This window comes from Scylla paramamosain, chromosome 11 (assembly GCF_035594125.1).
Source record: "Scylla paramamosain isolate STU-SP2022 chromosome 11, ASM3559412v1, whole genome shotgun sequence".
Lineage (NCBI taxonomy): Eukaryota > Metazoa > Arthropoda > Malacostraca > Decapoda > Portunidae > Scylla > Scylla paramamosain.
This window is the reverse complement of record NC_087161.1, coordinates 9,730,001-9,753,803: the sequence shown is the minus strand read 5'-3', so window position 1 is coordinate 9,753,803 and position 23,803 is coordinate 9,730,001. Positions and strand designations below refer to the sequence as shown.

The following is a 23,803-nucleotide window of genomic DNA, read 5'->3' as shown; positions in this document are numbered from 1 at the left end:
TCTAGGGAGTTCACTTTACTATGATGTGGAAAGGAGAGACAGTGTAATTATTTTTAAAGAAAAAGAGAACGGAATGTATGAACAAAGATACATCTTTTTGGGAAGAGACAATAGGAAAACAAGGAAAAAAGGATAGGAATTATGGAAAAACTAAATGTTTAGAACATGTGGAGAAATATAACCTCCTAAACGTTTGGAGTGGTGACAAGGACAAAGACCATTCATGTGTTTAGAAGCAAACTGGATGAAAGTAGCTGAAACTCTGTTCAGGTCTAGCATTGTAAGACATTCCAAAATACATGAATTTACTCACTAACCTTAAGTCCTGTCAAATTTTGTAATTGGATGGATAGTGCAGCCATGTGTTGGTGAAGGCATGGGGAGTACACCAGCAAGACAGTGGGCAGGGAGCTGGTGGGTAAACTTCCTTTTTCCATCTGGTTTGCGGTGCCTTCTGGTGCTGTTGGTATGTGAATAAATGAGCTCACTGTTATTTTTACTAGTCTCTTCAAATATAGGAGACGACGATTTTTCTTTACTGATTTATCTAGTATTTATTTATATTTATGTATTTTCTACAGTTAGATAGACTGAACCATTAAACAGAAGCCTGAAAAGATCACAACAGGTGCTTGATAATGGAGGACTCTCGACTAGTTGCATAGCTGTGTGATATATGCAGTGGAAATATTCATTAATTATAAAGCCCATTAGACGTATGATTATAAAAGTAGTATACTATAGTTTAGTTATTTGCATCCTTATGCACAGGACTTTCAAGAATATGTAAATTAAATACAGTTGAACGAAGATTAAATAACGGCAGTTAGCTGCTCTCCTTCATTCAGTGGGATTTCCTTTCCTAAATCTACTCTCATTAAATCTATTTGGCATTTTGTTTCACTCTATACTTAGATATACTGATTTACAGTGTTTATAAAGCTGCTTCTGTATTGTAAGAGTCATACACAGCTTTAATTCATTATAGAAAGACGGAGAAATGTATCTGAAGGGGTCTTTCATTAGATGTTTCACCGGTAGATGCGCCACTTAACTGCAGAGAGTCCCCGACTACCCTGACCTTCCTACTTCGTGCAAGATTCTCTTCGTCAAATTACCGGCGCACATAGTTGATGTATATACCGCATCATGCACAGACCAGGGAGAGTGCACAGCAACGCCTAGCCCCTGTGAGCCTGACTTCTCACTCTGCTAGAAGGGAGCTTGATACTGTATCGGCGTCTGAGGATGGAAGGCGGGAGTGAAGAAGCTCGTAAGCGGTGGACAAAGGCACAGCAGGAGGACCAGGACCTCGTTCCTGAGGCAGGTACCGAGAAGCCGCGCTGGGAGGATGTGTCGTCAGAGATTCCTGCCGTGAAGGGCCTTGTGAATCAATGGGCTGCGCTCAGGCTGCATGAGGCGCTGGGACGATACTCGTATGGAGGAAAAAGTGTGGCTGACGGTCGTGCCGCGTTCCCTGAGGGCTGAACTACTGCGAGAGATACACGCAGGGGTTACGACTGGTCACCAGGGTATGAAAAAGACCCTGTGCCGCCTTCGTCAATGCTTCTACCGGATCGGCATGCGATGTGACGTGGAGGAGTGGTGCAGGATGTGCCAAATGTGTGCAACAAAAAACCCTTACACCCTTACAGGTGTACCAGGCTGGGGCGCCCATGGAGAGAGTATCGGTGGACATCTCTGGTCCCCTGCCTGCCATCTGCGTCATGATGTACTATTTTACGAAGTGGGCGGAGCCCTACTCCCTCCCTAATCATGAAGCAGAGGCAGTAGCTGAGGTGCTTGTAAACCAATTTTAACCGGATTCGACGTTCTGGGCAGGCTGCACCCTGACCAGGGAGTCGCGAGTGTCTGATGGAGATCTACAAGAAACATACGAGATTCAACCGTACTTTGGCAGGTGAGCTGGGTAAGTACTTTGAAGTTAGCAAGCAGGACTGAGACGTCTGTCTGGTTGGCCTCTCTCCTCGCTGAGCATGAGGTCACGGGTTACATTTTAGCTCGCCTATGTTCGGGAGGGAGTTCTGTTTGCCTGTGAACCTGACCACTGGCAAACCGCCTGATAAGGACCTGACGACGGTGGAGTATGTTAGAGCCTTGCAACAGGTCTAAATGAAAATGACGCGCAGCAGCGAGTGTGTCAACTCAGAATCTTGGTATGGCGGGCCTGTCTAAATGGCGACAGTACCAGCAACGAGTTCGAGACGCTGGGTGATCAAGTCTGGCAACATAATCACCGACGGAAGCGTGGTCTCATCCACAATCTGCAAACCCTTTACGAGAGACCATAATTATACGACCCTCCAGGCCCTCTCTGATATAACGATTAGCCCCGGTGCTGGGAGAACACGTGTGGTTCACGTGGACCAGAGCCTAAGAGATGTGACGAAGAGTCAGTAATGGGAAAAACGCACGGTGTAGACGCGCCTCAGTGCCGCCCAGACAGGCCCTTTGCCTTGAGTGCTACAGACACTGATGTGGGAGGGGTGTGCTGGGTCACCAGCCCCATTACTTATGTTATTTTATTATTAGCAACTAGCTGGACGTGTGAAACTTTCACGAAACCAGGAAACACATGAACACCCTCAGTAAAATCATGAGGTCCTCAAGGAACCCATAGGTTAACATTGGGTTGGTTAGTACTTCGTACTAACGGTGGAAGACAAATTATAGTATGATTATGTATCTACATATATTGAACACACCTAATTGATACTTATAAGTTTGTTGTTAAGGTATTTATTATTATTATTATTATTATTATTATTATTATTATTATTATTATTATTATTATTATTATACTATCACTATTACATTCTTATCGGCCACTTTTTCCACACACACACACACACACACACACACACACACACACACACACACACACACACATATATATATATATATATATATATGTATATATATATATATATATATATATATATATATATATATATATATATATATATATATATATATATATATATATATATATATATATATATATATATATATATATATATATATATTTTTTTTTTATATCTAGAAGGGACACTGGTCAAGGGCAACAAAAATCCAATAAAAAAAAAGCCCATTGACATGCCAGTCCCATAAAAGGGTCCAAAGCGGTAGTCAAAAATTGAAGGATAAGTGTCTTGAAACCTCCCTTGTGAAGGAATTCAAGTCACAGGAAGGTGGAAATACGGAAGCAGGCAGGGAGTTTCAGAGTTTACCAGAGAGAGGGATGAATGATTGAGAATACTGGTTAACTCTTGTATTAGAGAGGTGAACAGAATAAGGGTGAGAGAAAGAAGAAAGTCTTGTGGAGCGAGGCCGCGGGAGGAGGGGAGGCATACAGTTAGCAAGATCAGAAAAGCAGTTAGCATGAAAATAACGGTAGAAGATAGCTAGATATGCAACATTGCAGCGATGAGAGAGAGACTGAAGACAGTCAGTTAGAAGAGAGGAGCTGATGAAACGGAAAGTTTTTGATTCCACCCTGTCTAAAAGAGCGGTATGAATGGAACCCCCCTCCCTCCCTAGACATGAGAAGCATACTCCATACATGGACGGATAAGGCCCTTGTACAGAGTTAGCAGCTGGTGGGTGGATGAGAAAAACTGTCGGAGACATCGCAGAACACCAAACTTCATAGAAGCTGCTTTAGCTCGAGATAAGATATGAAGTTTCCAGTTCAGATTATTATGTAAAGGACAGACCGAGGACGTTCAGTGTAGAAGAGGGGGAGAGTTGAGTGTCATTGAAGAAGAGGGGATAGTTGTCTGGAAGGTTGTGTCAAGTTGATGGATGGAGGAATTGAGTTTTTTGAGGCATTGAGCAATACCAAGTTTGCGTGAAATGTTTACTTTCTTAAGTGTTGGACGTCTATGAAAAGACGTAGAAAAGTGCAGGATAGTATCATCAGCGTAGGAGTGGATAGGACAAGAAGTTTGGTTTAGAATGTCATTGATGAATAATAAGAAGAGAGTAAGTGATAGGACAGAACTCTGAGGAACGCCACTGTTAATAGATTTAGAAGAACAGTGACCGTCTATCACAGCAAGGATAGAACGGTCAGAGAAGAAAAGTTACAGAGAGAAGAATAGAAGCAGGAAGAGGGTACCTTGGAAATCAGTTTTATATATATATATATATATATATATATATATATATATATATATATATATATATATATATATATATATATATATATATATATATATATATATATATATATATATATTCATGGAAATTAAATTAAATAGAATTAAATTAGAAGATAACATAATTTAGTAGAGGTCATGTAAAATTACTTAGATTATCCTAAAGGAACGATAGTGTCTCTAAGTAAATATTTGTTTTTTATTCGTAAATAAAACTTTGTATATATTTCCGAGACTAGTAGTCTACTACTAGTAGTAGACATCCACCGTCCGTCTATACAAATGTATGAAGTTCTACGGAGACAGTTTATGAACACGAACACGCAGTGTTACGCCGTAGCACGTTACGTCCGTGAGGACCATTGCCCCCATATCAACAGTGGAGTAAAGACAAGTGTAGTGTGTTCATAATTCCTGACAAAAGGGGTTTTGGTGTGTTCGTGACTACATACAATATTCATAACACGGCGCAGGAATATACCGTTGTACTCCCGTGGTTCACAGATAAACGGAGTGTGGACAGTATAGTGGTGTAATATTTTAAATGTTATTGTACATGTAATGTTTAATATCCTGTCAATTGGTGTGGAGTTCTCATGCGATGCGAATGCGAATTGACCAACAATCGTGAAGACATTCCGCTGCCCATCAAACAGACAACACAGGTGAAGCTGCCGCGGTGCCCACTAAACAGACAACACGTGTGAAGCTGCCGCGCTACCCATCAAACAGACAAGACGGGTGAAGCTGCCCCGCTGCCCACCAAACAGACAGCACGGGTGAAGCTGCCTCGCTACCCACCAAACAGACAATACGGGTGAAGCTGCCGCGCTACCCACCAAACAGAAAACACGAGTGAAGCTGCCTCGCTACCCACCAAACAGACAACACGGGTGAAGCTGCCGTGCTGCCCACCCCACGGTGAAGCTGCCGCGAAGCCCAACAAACAGTGTACACAGGTGAAGCTGCGGTGCTGCCCACCAGACAAACAACATGGGTGAAGCTGCCGCGCTGCCCACTAAACGGACAACACGGGTGAAGTTGCAGCGCTGCCTATCAAGCAAACAACACGGGTGAAGCTTCCGTACTGTCCACCAATCAAGCAACACGGGTGAAATTGCAGCGCTGCCCAAAAAGCAAACAACACTGCTGAAGCTGCCGCACTGTCGACTAATCAAGCAACACGGGTGAAGCTGCCGCGCTACCCACCAAACAAACAACACGGCTGAAGCCGCCGCGCTGCCCGCTTGGATGAATCAAACAAACAATACGGGTGAAGCTGCCGACCTGCCCACTTAGAGAAATCAAATAAACAACACGGGTGAAGCTGCTGCGCTGCCCGCTAGGAGAAATCGAACAAGCAACACGGGTGAAGCTGCTGCGCTGCCCGCTTGAGGAATTGAACAGACAACACCGGTGAAGGTGCCGCGCTGCCTGCTTGAGGAATTAAATAGACAATGTGGGTGAAGCTGCCGCGCTGCCCGCTTGAGGCATTAAATTGACAACATGGGTGAAGCTGTTGTGCTGCCCGCTTGAGGCATTATACAGATAACATGGGTGAAGCTGCCGCGCTGTGCATTATGTAAAATCCAATGGATGTCACAGATACAGGAGTATCGATGACAAGACGAAATTACTGAGACAAACACTGATGCAAATAACCAAAGTGCACATGGACAAATAAATAATCTTTGATCAACACTAAATGTCTGGTCTCTGCAAGCACACAAGCTCATTCCCTGATGGTATCTAGACTCTGTAAGTACACAAATTCACTCTCCGGTGGTGTCTCTAGATGTACAACATGTAGCAACTCGTCGTAATGAAACAAGTACTGACCCAGGCAACCAAAGTGTGAAAGAACAAATAAACCATCTGTGATCAACTCGGAATGATCTGATTGAACGACTGGACCACATTGTACCAGCACGACAGCGACAGACCACAGCTGACCAGGAACAAGTACCCAAGAGACTAGCATTAGACGAATCCGGCCACCACCGAAAATGAAAGATGAGGCCTCCATTCAGGTGACAGACAGATTTACCAGCCGGTACAGTGAACGATATGGAGGAGTGGACGGCAAGCGCCTCGATGTCTTTATCTGCGAGACCGCCCTGGAGGCGGACGGGGGTTTGCCAAATCTTCATGATAACCCAACCCAAACAAACGACCTTTGTTATGTCCACCTGAACAAGAATGGCAAGGTGCCACCATGCGCATAAGGGTCTCTGCATCAGACAGGGTGAGCAATGTGACAGAATCGCCAGTGCTTCAAGGGAGCTCGGCACCAAAACCATTCAACATTCAGTTAAGGGAATTGGACAAGACAACAAAAGAAGGTATAAGAGAAAAAGTAACTCAGTGGGACACAAACTAATGGAAGAAAAATCAACTTGATATACACGGAATACAGAAAGGACATTGGAGGACAAGACAAGGTATATGACAACAGACCAGCTTCATTGTTATTATTTATCTACAGAACCAACAACCTAAGACTGAGAGACAAGCAAATTTAAACAAGAAGAATCAAAACGTGATATGTGTGGGGCAGAAGTGGGAAATTTAATAAACTTTATCTTGTGATGCCCGATTACGTTGAAAACAGGAAAATATATTTAAAGCTTCCAAAATTTAAATGCACAACTAACGACCTAAGACCTAATTGCGTTTTGGAAGAAAAGAGAAAAGACTGAAAGAAATTGTGAACCAACAGTGAATATATCAAGACAAAGCAAACCTAAAGTGTAAAAGGAAGATACTGTTGAAAAGGCAATACATTCCAACTAACAACAACAACAACAACAACAACAACAACTATGATGCAACCTAGACCACATCTGTATACTTTCACTGGTACAACCTCTTATTTAGGCGTGCAAAGGAGACCTGAAGATCAGCCTAATGAGTTTTCTGACAGTTGACCCAGAGGCAGGGGACGGAAGGGGAAAGAAAAAGCTAGATGAACAGCCCGAGGATACGACTAATAGGAGCGAAGATATTATTTCCGTTCTCATGAAAAGGTCAAAATTGGATGGAAGCATATTAAGCCGCTACAGGCCCTATTGGACGATATACGGGACTGCACGACAGAAATGGAAACACTGGAGGGCTGCATCATGTTTGGCAATGTCACTGTGGTTTCAATTGACCCAAGATGTTAATATCCTTCATGGTGAATATCAAGAGTATCCTCACAGGCAATCTCGTGGAAGGATAAAGGACGTGTCCAAACCAGATCAGCGGCGATATGTCATCCAAAAAACGACCTGTGTTGATGATGCCACTTAGAAAGTTAAAGAATTCACCTGTGAGAGCTATGCTACGGAACCCCACTTCAGGTATGAATGAGGCTAGCCAACGCAACCGAAGCAAATACCGAACCTCAGTGACGATAATCCAGAAATGACAATGAAATGTACTATGTCAACTATTAACTTTGCAGAAGAATCGGGAAAGCAGTATCAAGATCCTGAGCACAATACTCATCACAGTACCACGTCTTGGTAGGAGCACCCTGGATAAAGATGCTCATATGTTGGCATCGAAAGAAGTGGACATATGGAAAGGATAAAGACTAAGGAATTAGCCTAAAGACTTGGAGGACGTGGAATTTCTATCTTGCGTTCTGCCTAGAGGTATTAGACAAGGTATAGGAAGCTGACAGATATTACCATAACTAAGGATATAGTGGAACAGGAGATAGATAGGCTAAAAAAGTTCAAGACACCAGGACCCGATGAAATATGTCCCAGAGTACTTAAGAAATGCAAAGAGGTTATTAGCGAGCCGTTAGTTTCTGTCTTTAGGTAATCACTGAGTCAGGTGAGGTACCAGTAATGTGGAGGCAGGCTAATGTAGTACCCATCCTTATGAAGGGAGATAAAACTTTAGCGTCTAATTATACACCTGTCAGCTTAACTTCAGTTGTAGGTAAAATCAATAAATAATAATAATAATAATAATAAAATCAAGACAATAATAGCGAGGAACATTAGGGAACATTTACACAAACATAACTTGATAAATCAGTCACAGCATGGCTTCACGAAGGGGAAGTCTTGCCTGACAAACTTGTTAAGCTTTTACAGTAAAATGTACGAGGCAGTAGATAATGGTGATGATTATGATATCTTATATCTGGACTTTAGTAAAGCATTTTACAAGGTACCCCATCAAAGGCTCCTGAGAAATGTTAGGGCACACGGGATAGATGGGAAGGTGTTAGGCTGGATAGGGTCATGGCTTAGCGACAGGCGACAGATAGTTGTAATAAACGGCTGGAAATCCGAGTGGGGTCATGTAATTAGTGGGGTGCCACAAGGATCAATATTAGGGACATTGTTATTTCTAATATATATATCAATGACTTGGATAGTGGAATTAGCAGTGATGTTAGTAAATTTGCGGATGACACAAAAATAGGTAGATTAATTAGGTCAGAATCGGATGCCATCGCCTTGCAGGTAGATTTAGATAGGATGAATGAATGGACGGACAGATGCCAAATGCAATTTAATATCAACAAATGCAAAGTACTTAGCGTATGTAGAGGAAACCCACACAGTAGGTACACATTAAACAACGAAACTCTGGTAGGTACAGGGTACGAGAAAGATTTAGGAGTTATAGTTAGCTCTGAACTTCGTCTAGGAAAACACTGCATAGAAGCCAGAAATAGGGCAAATATGGTACTAGGATTAATTTTTAGGAGTGTTAAAAGTAGAAGGCCGGAAATAATATTAAAGTTATACTTGGCGCTGGCGCAGTTCTGGTGCAGTTCTAGTCCCCACATTACAGGAAAGGTATGGGTCTATTAGAATCAGTACAGAGGAGAATGACTAAAAGGATACAGGGGATGAGGAGTATTCCTTACGAGGCGAGATTGAAGCTGTTAAATTTACATTCTTTAGAGAGGCGTAGGTTAAGAGGGGGACCTGATAGAAGTCTTTAAGTGGTATAAGGGTTATAACAAGGGGGATGTAAGCAAAATTCTTAGGATTAGCAACCAGGATAGAACAAGAAATAACGGGTTCAAGCTTGAAAAATTTAGGTTTAGGAAGGAGATAGGAAGAAATTGATTCTCAAATAGAGTGGTAGATGAGTGGAACGGACTCAGTAATCATGTTGTTAGTGCATTAGGGAACTTTAAGAGAAGATTAGACGGGTTTATGGATGGGGATAATAGATGGAAACAGGTAGCTATATTTCATACAGGGACTGCCACCTGTAAGCCTAGTCGCTTCTTGCAGCTTCCCTTATTTCTTATGTTCTTATGTTAAGACTCACTACTGAAGAAGTACACAATCCAAAGGCAGGACATTCTTGACGCAAGTGTACTCTGGCCTTACTGCGGGAATCATAATGGTCCCTTAGGCACAACTGCAAAGCCACATCAGCGAAGTACAGTAACGCACGCTGGGTGATATTTATTGAGGTGAGAAATTGATGCTGGAGACGTTACTATTAATGATGAGGGTAGAATTATGAAGGGATATTTCCGCTGACATGTAGCTGACTTACATACATTGATACAAAGGTGACAACGGGTATATACATGCTGACCATTTTTCTGTGACCGCTGTATAGTGAAAGATATTGCCAGTCAACTCTTCACATGATGGTGCATCGGCAGTGGCGAGAGTAACTATGTTATGGAGTTTTCCCCAGAGTCTGCACCGTAACGTAAATGTCGGTGTTTTTTTTTTTCCTTTCATTAGCATAATCACTCTCACACCACGTTCCTTTGTCTACTTCAGGTTTTTGATCACGTGTCACGTTGAATCGTCAGTTACCCGATCAGGTGAAGAGATCAGTCTGTTAAGAGAAATGGTTTAGAAAAGCTTTAGAACGGCTTCAGCTGTAGAAAGGGGTGATTACAGCTCCTACATAGCTTCAGAATGTTAATCTGCACAAGGTGGCCTGAGAGCGACCTATGTACAGTTTCAAGCACAGCTTTCCCCGATCATGACAGGTGCGATGGACGAGGAAACCCCACTGAAAATGAGGCCTCGACTGAGAGTTCACAAGGGTCTCCTATCACGGTTCACGAAGATCCTGAAAGGACACCACCCCCCCTCGAGACCGCTCCCACTTGAACAATGAAAGGCAAGTGGCTGGCCAAATGTCACTGTGCAACAGGTTTCAATATCCAGAAGACTTGCCTGAGGCTCAGAAGGCAAGAGAGATGGCTTTCAACCATTGATGGGTGAATTGCTTTGAATCATTCCTGACCACACAATGCCCAACAAAAGTTATAAAAGATGGGACGTATTTTATGTGCTAGACTCCTTAGGCCATCCACTTACAAATCCTGACATCACTTTTAATGCTGACATATTATTTATTTCCCTTTGAGGTTCTGCGCTCACTGAGGTTTCCCTAAACGTCTCAGGTCTGACCTAGAACTAAAATGGTTGGAGTGAGCAGAGAACTACAACAAACTGCTGAGAGCTGGTATGATGCCGAGGGTATGAAACATGTTTTAACTGGAGTTGAGGATTGGACCTGCCATAGGAGATACTGGGAAGAAATCGTACATAAATAAGACGTATAGGCGGAGCTGGAAACATTTCCAAATTCTTTCAGACCAATTCTTCACAGGGTGGATTAAGAATTACCTCCCACGGCTACATTAGAGACAAGGGAACGCTGTTCCTCAACATACCTGAAGGCGATGCCGGGTGATGACAGCTAAGTATAGAAAGTTAAGGTGAGAGCCATGGGGTGCAGTGTTCTTACTCTCAAGTATGATACCTGGTCTGTTAGAGGAGATTGAGAAGAGGTTGCAGACATTAGGGAATCAGGAATAGCAGGGACCTTGAGATGCGTCCTTCTTCAAGGCCCCAGGTCTACCATGTCACTCAAGTAACGTAGCTACAAAACTATTACTTGGAGCGACCTCCAGACATGAATCTCACATTCGTGCAAAGCCCAACAGGAGGAATGTTATCGCTGAGAGAGAGAGAGAGAGAGAGAGAGAGAGAGAGAGAGAGAGAGAGAGAGAGAGAGAGAGAGAGAGAGAGAGAAATGCAATCACCATCTGCAGGCAGTGGAAGCACACTCAGTACCTGGCTAACCTCTTCTGAAGATGTTGGCTGCATGAATATGTGTCATTGTTTGTCACCAAAAACGAGACCGGACACCGACCCGACGCCACGTCAGAATCTGTTACCCGGTTATCGTTAATGATGAAATGCAGTTTCAGAAATTATGGAGGTTAGTGAGGGTAATAGACACAAAGGTTAGCGACGATGGTTTGGTACGACAGGCAACAGAGCAAACTGATAAGGGATTGGTTAAGCGCCCCTCTAACAAACTCTGCTTCCTGGAGCTCTCCTGGGACTAGGCGAGTGCAACACCTTCAAGTGAGGGACCCATCGTTTTCCATGTGCTATGATTGGAGGCATTTGTCCCTCGCCTTGGAGGCACGTGAAGGCCGACACAAAGACTCGGCAATGCAGAAAGGTTGGTCAAGACTGCACAAAGGGGGCCAGTATTACCGCTTGCACTGTAGGTTGTGAAAATGTGAAGGTAGAGAAGAAGTTGGAGTGAGTCGTGAGGGCGGAGAGGAGAAGGTGGAGGAGTGAGTGGGGATGGCAGAGAGGAGGTGGAGTGAATCGTGAGGGCGAAGATTATGATGTTTGCACTAAAAGATGCTGACCTATAGGATAGGGCCATAATGAAACCCTTGTGGTGGTCGAGTGCTGTGGATGCTCGCGACATTCCTAACGGCAGTAGGGAGATCGCCACCACCACACAGACCTGTGTTCTACACCCGGCGTCCACGCTCATTCACAAAGCCCCAATACATAATTGTACAACAGATTAAGTCCGCTGTCGATACAGCGTAATGACATTTGTAATACGTAGCTGCAACTAATGATACAAACGTGGCAGCAATCCAAGACCAATCACTAGGCTTAAAGTGCTAAATGTTCGATTTTGTGGCTTGACCGGACTCAGAATAAACTGTACCATGCACTGGGGGTTCGTTACACTTGTTACACTAAGCAGCGCAATCAGGTTGCCACATTTATTATAATCTTCAATAAAGCAAGGCGTTCCCTACGAAGTTAGCGCCATTATCATTTATAATGATACCGAAACAGCAACGCTTTACTGCAAAAATTCTAAACACTTCTACCTCCCACTTTATTTAATTGAATAACTAATATTTAATTTGTAGTGAGTTATCCTTAATTATCCTTTAATATACCTTTACAATTTATATACAAGTACAAATTAAAAAGCACAAATTAAAAACGCAGCACAAATTAAAAATGCATTTATATTGTGCGCGATACAAGTGGAAAATTCCACATTACCATTAATTTTCAACAACCAAACAAAATAAACTTAAAGCTAATAAAATTATCATCCAACTTGATTATAAATTAAAGCTGAAAAAAACCCATGATATATATATATATATATATATATATATATATATATATATATATATATATATATATATATATATATATATATATATATATATATATATATATATATATATATATATATATATATATATATATATATATATATATATATATATATATATATATATATATATATATATATATATATATTGATTGATTGATTGCAGTATACAATTTCTAGTGATAAATAAATGTTTCATATGTTTCAATTGTCTGCCACCAGCCCGCTACAGATTAGTCAGCAGGGAGAAGGCAGTATTATCTTCAGCATACCAGAGTCAGGGAAAGAGACAAAGGCGGTGTAAAGCGCGTTTCAAATGTAAACAAAAATAGCTCAGAACTCGTTTCCTCGCGAAGACTGTTCTGACTTCAGTTATCAAGAGTGCATTAAATGTTCAATTCATTACATGAACTTTACACCAGAAGACAAAAAAAAAAAAAATAAATAAATAAAAAATTAGCATGTTCCTAAGCTAAAAAGTTCAGACGAAACTCATTTTAGGCTATTTTCTTATAAATAAGAGAAAAACCTTGTTGATACAAAATGTTGAAAAATATGGATTCGTTTTTCAAGGAAATAAAACTTCTATGATTATCTATTTAGGTCTACATTTTTGCTGTGAACATTATTGACTGCACTAGTTCAGTAAGCTGATTCTTTGACGAAGAGCTTTCTGCACAAACGTATGGAAGTCAAGGTAATTACGATATCTTTTCAGGCAATGGCGCAGTACATTGGCGCCGCGTAGTGACAGAATTTTCAAAGTCCTTCTTTCGTTACGAGATACTCGTTATCTAGGAGTGAACCTTTGTCAGGCTTGTTTCACAGGGGCACTTTTCAGCTACTTTACTTGTCGCGACCATCGATTAGCAATTGAGTGGTGAACATACGTACTTACAAGGTGGCCGACATGATGCCACTTCTCTGGCAAAGCCAGGAACACGTGACACCACGGAGCGCGGCAACCGTGAAGTCCTTCTCTCATCAAAATTTACCAAAACATCATGTGTATTAGGTTGTTTTGGATTGAAAACGTAGTGATATCACTCAGTAAGATGGTAACACCACATATACACTGACACGGATAATGTGCCTCAACTCTTGTATCTCCCAGAGCCGTATAACCTTCATTCACTTATACAGTATGGTTTTCAGCATTTATTTGTCCGTAAACACATATACTCAACCATCGCTATTTATCCTTGGTCATCTTCTGATAAAATAGTTGAGACAAGTTCCACGATGGTCACCATCGACGGCATTAACTGACGTGACCGTGTGAGCAATACTTGAGCGGTGATTGGTGTTCTCAGAACTGGGATCACACAAACAGAAAACGTGAAATAAAGTTACTGAAAAGTACCTCTGTGAGCAAGTTCATTACTGACTGAGTGAATTTTGTTAAGCCTTGACTATCCATTCACTACTCAAGAAAGGCATACCAAATTTGTTCTAAATTCTCCACTTCAACAACGTATTTAAATTTTTGTTTCCTTTCCTGGATGAAGGAAAGGTTTCTTTCTTTTTTCTTTTCTTTTATTTCTTTCTTTAATCATTTTTGCTTATAAATAAGTGACAAAGTTTTCAAAAAACAGCATACAATATGTGTAGCAGTATTTCTTAAAATATTGCACATTTTCATTACATTGGACTACACAACTGATTCCCATCTGACCAGTTTTCCCTTATCAAAATGTCTGAATGACAGAAGGGGAAACTCTCCTTGCCGAGCTACCTAGTTTTCTCGACTTTGCATATTGTTACCGCTTACGGGAGAGGGGAGGAAGTGAAGAAGTGAAGATGAAGGGGAGGAAGTGAAGAAATGAAGTGAAAAGAAGGTGGAGGAGGAGAAGGTGGGAGAGTCGTGAGGGTGGAGATGACGATGTTTACACTAAAAGATGTTGACCTATGGGATAGGGCAATGAACCCGCGTGATGGTCAGGCGACACTCCTAACGAGTGAAGGGTGATCGCCACCACCATATACATATCTACGTTCTATACCCGTCATTCACAAAGCCCCCAACACGTAAGTGTACAATAGATTGTGTGCAGTAGATTGTGCAGTAGATAGGACCTAATGACATTTTTAATGAGTAGCTGAAACTGATGATAACAGACGTGACGATACAACAAAACATGTTTATGGTGATAAGGGCTATATATGATTACAAGCTTGACCGGACTCGGAATAAACTGTACCGTGTGCAGCGTTGGGGTTCATTATATCTGTTACAACGAGCTGCGCCATCTGGCCGCACCAGTGGCCACACTGCCCACCAAACATACGGGTGAAGATGCCGCGCTGCCAACCAAGAAACAACACGGGTAAAGCCACCATGCTGTCCACCAAACAGACAACACGGATGAGGCTGCCACACTACCTATCAAACAGACAACACCGGTGTAGCTGCCGCGCTGCCCATTTGCAAGAATCAAACAGACAACACGAGTGAAGCTGCCGTGTTGCCCACCAAACAGACAGTACGGGTGAGGCTGTCGCTCCGTACACAAAGAGATAACATGGTTGGAGCTGCCGCGCTGCCCACTAAGAGAAAACACGTATGAAGTTGCCGCGCTGCCCACCAAGAGACAACACGGGTGAAGATGCCACACTAGCTACAGAACAGACAACACGGGTGAAACTGCCGCGCTCTCCACTTGGAAGAATCAAACAGACAACACGGGTGAAGCTGCCGCGCTGCCCACTTGGGAGAATCAAACAGATAACACGGGTGAAGCAGCCGCACAGCCCACCACGAGACAACACGGGTGAAGCTGCTGAGCTGCCCACTAAGAGACAACACGGGTGAAGCTTCCGCGCTGTCCACCAAGAGACGAGACAACACAGGCGAAGTTGTCGTGCTGCACACCAAACAGACGACACGGGTGAAGCTGCCGCGCTGCCCACCAAACACACGAGACATGGGTGAAGCCGCTGCGCTGCCCAACAAACAGATAGTACTGGTAAAGCTGCCGTGCTGCCCACCGAGAGATAAGATGGGTGAAGCTGTCACGCTACCTACCAAACAAACAACACGGGTGAAGCTGCCGCGCTGCTCACCAGGAGACAACACAGGTAACGTTGTCGCGCTGCTCACCAAAGAGACGACACAGATGAAGCTGCCGTGCTTCCCACCAGAGATAACACGGGTGAAGCTGCCACGTTGCCCACAAAATAGACAATACGAATGAAGCTGCCGAGCTGCCCACCTTAAAACAACATGGGTAAAGCTGCCACGCTGCCCACTTGGAGGAATCAAACAGACCCACTAACTGAACAATGGATGTCACTCATACAGGCGTGTCGATGACATGAGAACCTCTGGACGAGACTACTGAGACAAACACAGACGCAGATAACCAAAGCGCACAAACACCAAATTTACAAAATAAAGTAGCTCGTCGTGATGAAACAAGTACTAACTCGGGCAACCAAAGTGTGCAAGAACAAATAAATCATCTGCAATCAACTGTGACTGCTTTGATGGAACGACTGGAGCAGTGATGGAACAACTGGTAAACAATGTACCAGCACGATAGAGGCAGACTACAGCAACCCAGAGACTAGCCTTAGACGAATCCGGTCACCACCAACATGTGGAAAGGGAGGATGATGAGGTCACAATCCAGGCAATAGATGTAATGGCCGGTACAAAGAATAATATGGAGGAGTGGACGAGTGCATCGACGTCTTCATCCATGGGACCACCTTGGGGGCGGTCAGGGGATTTGCTAGGTTGTACCACCAAACCTTCATGCAAACTCAACCCAGAGAAACGACCTTTGTTATATCCACCTCAACAGGAAGAGCAGGATAACACCACATGAGTAAAGGACTCTGCATCGGACCGTGTGAGAAATGTGGCAGAACCGCCGGGACTTCAAGGGAGCTCTCTCCACTCGGCACCAACGCTAACTGACCACTGGATAAAACAATAAGTGCACACCATGATGCAACCCAGAACACCTCTGGATTCATTCACCGGGACAGATCTACGGGAATATAGAATGTTTCTCTGTGAATTTCACCAGTAATTCACAAACAACGCAATGGCAGAATCAGTGAAGCTACGCCTTCTCATTCGGGCATACACAGGAGACCTGAAGATGAACCTAATGAGCTTTATGAAGCTTGACCCGGGGTATGTGAAGGCAAAGAAGATGCTAGATGAACGGCTTGGGGATTCGATTAATCAGGTCGAAGACATGATTACCACTCTCATGCACGGACCAAAATTGATAAAGAGCATATTAAGCTGCTATAGTCCTTACTAGATAGCATATGGGACTGCACAATAGAGATGGCAACACAGGAAGGCTGCACCATGCTGGACAATTTCATGGTGGTTTCTCTTATCGCTAAGCGCTTCACTGATTGCCTTGCGTATAAATACAAAACCAAACTGCTCAGACACGCATAAGAGAATGAAGGGTAGAGTCGACTTACTATTGCGATCAAGACAAGAAAAGGTACCCCTTCCAGTAATTGAAGTTACAGTTAGAAGACAGGAGCCTGGAACAGTCTTGACACGCGCGAAGGTACATCAGGATCCAGGCAGTACCAGGACCCTTTGCTTTGAGTGTTTGGCACAGTTAGTGGAGGCAGATGGGCCAATTGTACTGCTTACAATGAACACTATGAACTGCAGAAATGACGATCATGCCAAAGAAGTAACACTCGTTATTATTAGTCCCAACCGAGGTAAACGCCGCGAGATGACATTACCAGTCACAGTGATCAAACCTCTCCCATCAGTTCTCAGCAGAACAGTGGCGTTGAAACAAGAAATTGGAAGATGGAACCACCTTAGGGGCCTGGAGATTCCTGAAGAGGATACAAGACTGGACGCACCTCAAACATTGATAATACTAGAGGTCCGAACAAGAGCAGAGGGTGCACCATTTGCTGTTTGGTACTGCTTTGGATGGACCTGTAGGCTACAATTGCCTAGACAAAGCTGTCACTGCCTACACTGATGCAAAATTGGAGACAGCACACGAATGGCCGGCGATGTCCCTAGTACGAAAACTCTGGGAAGGCAAAGGTAAGTGGCTGTCAGAGGGCGAGGACTCAGCGATGTCACTGGAGGACAGGAGACTGTTGCAAATGTGGACATCCACGAGTTATCCATACCATTTCGGGATGAAGAATCAGGTATGCCAAACAACACGGAGATGGCGCAGAAATGTTTGAAGGGACTGAAATAACGCCTCGCCAGGGATCTTGACCTCAGACAACGATATGCAGGAGAGATAAAACAGCTGCTGTTAAAAGATTACGCTGAACTGATACAAGCGCCTGAACGTAAAGGACCACAAGGAGTAACCTGGTACCTAGCTCACTGTCCGGTCTTGAACCCAAACAAACCCAATAAAATGAGGGTTGTGTTTGATTGCTCCAAGAAGTACGACAACGCTTCCCTCAGTGACAAAGTGATGCAGGGACCCGACCTGAACAACAAACTGGTGGGTGTCCTTCTGTGTTTCCGAAGCGAACGAATTGCTGTGATGGCTGATGTGGAGTCCCTCCTGTGTTGCTTACGCATTGCAAAGATTTGCAATATGTAAGCTTTGACCAAATGTGAGGACAAATATTACATGGCCAGTAATAGGGCGAAGAGGAGTTTTTACATGGACGACTTACTACTTTCGGTACCCTCCAGCGAAGAGGCGTCTAGTCTTAGTCAGGATCTTTGACAAATGCTCGCAAGGAGAGGATTTCGTCTAACAAAGTGGGATAATAACCATAAGGTCATAGTACAGTCCATCCCGCTAGAAGATAGACACACAGGAATAAAAAAAGATAGATCTGATCTAAGTAAGGACGCACTTCCTACAGAATGGGTCCTGGGAAAATTGTAGGATGTGAAAAAGGATCAACTAGCTGAGAGATTTCAAGTGCAACAAATTCTGATGACAAAGAGGGGACTGCTGGCGGTGGTCAGTTCCGTGTATGACCCTCTTGGACTCGTCAGTCCTGTAACGATCAAGGCGAAGATGATATTCCTGGACGAGTGCAGACGAAAGGAAGGATAGGATGCTCCCCTCCTGGCGAGTCACGCAGATCCTGGTTGACTTGGCTGGAGGAGTTGCCAAGACTGACTGCCTTTCAAGTTCCCTGATACTACAAGTGAGAGGACATGGGGCACGTTATATCATACCAACTACATCACTTCAGTGATGCCTCTCAGAAGGCATATGGAGCAGTGTCATATTTGTGCAGGATAGGCGCAAATGGGGAAAGCCACTGTAATGTGTAGCAGAGCAAAGCTAGGTCCCTTGAAAGCTAGCTCCCTTGAAACACACTATACCCCGTATCGAGCTCACCACGGCATTTCTTGTGGTGAAACTCGATCGACAGCTTAAAGAGCAACTGGACTCTCCGCTAGAAAAGTCTATATTCTGGAGAGATAGCACTATAGTGTTGCAATACATAAGGAACTCAGAGAAACGGTTTTTGCACCTTTGTAGAGAACCGCATCGTGTTGATCAAAGAGTGGACATCGTCAGAACAGTGGATATAAGTGAACTAATCACTAAACCCAGTTAATGACGCTTTCAGAGGATTATCTGCTGCTGATATATCCGCAGATTGTCGATGGACACAGGGACCATCGTTTCTGTGGAAAGGGGAACATGAGTGGCCAAGTCAGAGTAAGGATGGTTACGACTGGCATCATGATCCAGAGCCTGATGAAAACCATCCAACAGAGCTTGGCATGTGGACACCCACCTGAAGTACTACAAGGTTTGTGGAACCATTCTTAAAGCAGTGGCCTGGAATAGAAGATTCGTCCTTTGGCTGAAGCAAGACCACAAGAATAATTTCGAATACTGCCGCCTTGGCTTTTGGCACATGAGCTCAAACAGGCCAAGATGGTGACATTATGAGTTCTTCAAAGTACAGTAAAGAGGAGATGAACATCCTGAAGAGTCAAAGAAAACTACAAAGGAAGTACTCAGTCAGTCGACTCGAACCTTTTTTGGGTGAGGATGGAGTAATCCTTGGCTTGATCACCCACCGTTCCCTGCTACAAGTCAGCATCCTATCCTCATATCGAGAGATCATCATATCACAAAACTGATTCTACAAGAGGTGCATGAGGATTTGGCAGGTCACTCAAGATGGGAGCACACTCTAGCCATGTTATGCCCCAACTATTGGATTCCAAACTGTCAGAAGCTGCTGGATCGAATCATCAAATCATGTGTGATGTGTCGTTGCAACAACTGGATGCCTAAACTACAGCGAGAGGCACCTTTTCCTAAGGACTAAGTAACCCCCCTGCTGGCACCATTCTCGTCAACTGGAGTGGATTGCTTCGGACCGTTCTTAGTCAAAGTGGGAAGAAGGAGAGTGAAGCAGTGAGGGTGCTTCTTCACATGCATGGCTACACGAGCGATGCATCTAGAAGTGCTGACATCACTCGATACTGACCCTTTCTTGAATGAAATAACGCGATTTGAAGCTCGACAGTATTTGCCGGAGACTATTAATACAGACAACGGGACGAACATGACTGGAGCGATAAGGAACTGCAGACGGCCATGCATCGATGGGAGAAAGACACATGTGCGAGAGGAACTTAACGCAAGAAGGGAGTAGAGTGGAGATTCAACCCACCGAGAGTCACATATGGTTGGCGTTTGGTAGCGCCAAACAGTAAGCAAGGTCATGAGGGCAGTTGTGGGCAATCAGCTGTTGGACAATGAGAGGTTACACTTTTCTGTGAGGCAGAGGCCTTTGTAAACAGTAGACCGTTAACGCCCAAGTAATATACAAGCACTGACTCCAACGCACCTGATACGACATGACATCCTTACTGGCAACAGTGAATCTCAAATGAGAGAAAATACAATCGCAATATGTAGGCGGTGGAGGCACGCTCAGTACCTCGCTAACCTTTTCTGGAAACACTGGCTACACGAATATGTATCATCGCTTCGCCACCAAAAACGAGATTTGATGCCACGTTGGAACGTCAAAGAGGGAGACCTCGTTATTGTTACTGACGAAATTCTGCCTCAGAAATTATGGAGGTTAGCAAGGGTCGTAGACACAAAGGTTAGCGACGACGGCGGCTTGGTACGACAGGCAACAGTTCAAACTGACAAGAGAGTGATGAAGAGCCCCTTCTAACAAACTCAGTTTCTTAGAGTTCTCCTGTGACTAGACGGATGCAATACCTGAAAGTAAAGAAGCCTATTCTTTCCCGCATGTTGTGACCAGAGATATTTTCCCGTACGTTGGAGGCACGTGAAGGCAGATTCACGTGCCGGCACTGCAGCAATGTTGATCAAGACTGCCCAAAAGGGGGAGTGTTACCGCTTGCAGGGAAGGGGAGGAAGTGAAGAAGTGAAGATGAGAAGGTAAAGAAGAAGTTGTGAGAGTGAGTCGTGAGGATGGAGATGACGATGCTTACACGAAAAGATGCTGACCTATGGGATAAGGCTATAATAAACCCTTGTGATGGTCGCGACACTCCTGAAGGCAAAAAGGGTGAGCGCCACCAACACAGACAGATCTGCGTTCTACATCCGTCGCCCACGCTTATTCACAAAACCGGAACTCCAATACAATAAAGTGTGGAGTAGATAGGACGTAATGACATTTGTAATGAGTTGTTGAAACTAGTGATACAGACGTGACGGTACAACAAAACAATATATTTATAGTGTTAAGCGTTCTATTTGGTTTTATATGGCTTGACCGGACTCAGAATAAACTATGCCGTATGCAGAGTTGGGGATCATTACACCTACTACAACGAGCGGCGACATCAGGCCGCCACTCATATTGTTTTAGATTCTTCCCTATGGTGAATGTTAGGTACGTCTGATGGCTATGTATTGTTTATTATATTTAAACAGTTAATTAATCATTACACCATGAACTATACTTACATAGACTTTGCTGTTGCCTTCTCTTCGAGGGAGTGAAGGTAAGGATCAATGCGATTACTAAAACCACGAAGAAAACCGCACTCATGGCTAGAATCGTCCAGGCCTTTGTTGTCACTGTGTCCTCGGTCAGCTTCTGTTGTAAAATACCATATGTTCAAGTGTAATCATAAAAAAATGTGAAAAGAAAAGGACTGGCGAATTAAAAAAAAAGTTTTTTCCAAGTATTGCAGGTGAATGTTGCACAATTTTCATTCATCAGGAAAGAACCAAACCAGTTCTGTTGAAAGATGATGTACAATAACACGTCAACGCTTTTACTCTCTTTACTCTCCGTGACAGTTAAGGGCGCTTATATTAAGAGTGTGTGTGTGTGTGTGTGTGTGTGTGTGTGTGTGTGTGTGTGTGTGTGTGTGTGTGTGTGTGTGTGTGTGTGTGTGTGTGTGTGCCCCAGCACGTGCCAACCTACTTAATTGATTTTTGTGGTTTATTAAATTTTGTTGCTCCATCCAGTATATATATATATATATATATATATATATATATATATATATATATATATATATATATATATATATATATATATATATATATATATATATATATATATATATATATATATATATAGTGTGTGTGTGTGTGTGAGTGTGAGTGTGTAAGTTGTACATATTTATATCACATGATGCCATCTTAATAAGCGCATGCACGCACTCACCGCGCTCTCTCTCTCTCTCTCGCGCGCGCACACACACACACACACACACACACACACACACACACACACACACACACACACACACACACACACACACACACACACACACACACACACACACACACACAAACACAAACCTTTCCTCCCCTCCACACCACTCTGCTTTCTGCCTATCTTCCGGCCCCCTCTCATCCCCCAGTGTCCAGGCGGTGGATATTTTTAAGAGAATACTCAAATTCAAACCAAGATCCACCCCACCCACTGACCTTCCTATAAAAATTTACAAGGAATTTGCGGTAGAGCTAGCAACACCGCTATGCTCAATAATAAACGCTTCACTCTCCCAACACTCTTGCCCCGAGGACTGGAAGACGTCTTACGTCACCCCCATCCCCAAAACCTCCAGTCCACAGTCACTCAATGACCTCAGACCAGTCTCTATCACCCCCATCCCTAGCCTTATTTGTGAAGATTTTGTATATGACTGGGCCTACACCAAAATTTGTAATACCGTGGATATCAGACAGTTTGGAAATATTAAAGCCACCTCCACCTCCCATTACCTGACCAGCTTCCTTGAATTCATCCACAGCCACCTGGACAAGCGAAACACCTCTCTAGCTGTTGCTTTTGTGGACTTCAAAAAGGCTTTTGATCTTGTTGATCACACTGTTGTCATCAGCAAAGCAGTGAGTCTGGGTCTCCCTCCTAACCTGATAGCGTGGCTAGCCGACTTCCTCACAGGGAGGCGTCAGGCCGTTCGCTATCAGGGCTCTGTCTCTACTTTCCAACAGCTGACTTGTGGGGTCCCCCACGGGACCAAGATGGGTCCTCTATGCTTCCTCCTCCTCATTAACGACGCCCTCACTGACACCCCCCATCGCTGGAAGTATGTGGACGACTGCACCGTGGGCGTCCCAGTTTCCACCAAGAACCCGGACTACTCGCCACTGCAAGCAATTCTGGAGCGACTGCAGACGTGGACGGAGGAGAGCAGGATAACCATCAACCACAGCAAAACTGTGGTGATGCATTTCTGTACCTACTCTCCTCTGTATCAGTGCCCCCTCCCCAGCTCACAGAGGGCCCTCACTCCCTCCAGGTGGTCCGATTTGCTAAACTTCTCGGAGTCACGGTGGACAACCAGCAGACCTGGAAGCAGCATGTCGCCAGCACCGTAAGATCAGCTACCTACAGGCTGTACATGCCGCGCAGACTCAGGTCGCTGGGGACGCCGACAGATGAGTTAAGGGGGGTGTATCTTACTTTCATTCTCCCCAAACTCATGTACGCCTCCCCAGCGTGGTCCTCCTCCCTCATACAAACTCAACAGCTACAGTTGGAGAGTGTGCAGAAAAGGGCGTGCAGGGTCATCCTTGGCCCTGCATACACCACCTATGAAGAAGCCCTGAACACCCTGAAGCTGTCCAGACTATCCACCAGGTACAGTGAGGCCCTAGAGAAGTTTGGAAGGGGACTTCTGAATCATCCACGTCTCAGAAACATGCTGCCGCCTGACGCGCCTCCCCCTACCCGTGCCACCAGACACCACAATA

General features: G+C 44.0%; 1 protein-coding gene across 9 annotated transcripts in view; it reads right to left on the bottom strand.

Moving 5' to 3' along the window:
* Window positions 1–23,803, bottom strand: part of LOC135104928 (uncharacterized) — a 221,239-nt gene that overhangs the window by 56,255 nt on the left and 141,181 nt on the right. For 8 of the 9 annotated variants that reach the window (XM_064012708.1, XM_064012702.1, XM_064012710.1 and 5 more), the window contains 2 exons: window positions 21,536–21,668; window positions 318–460 (listed from right to left, as the gene is read on the bottom strand). The exons of the other annotated variant lie outside the window; for it this stretch is intronic. In XM_064012708.1, coding sequence (XP_063868778.1) covers window positions 318–460; window positions 21,536–21,668 — 276 coding nt within the window. The remainder of the gene's footprint in view (window positions 1–317; window positions 461–21,535; window positions 21,669–23,803) is intronic. 9 annotated transcript variants of the gene reach the window in all.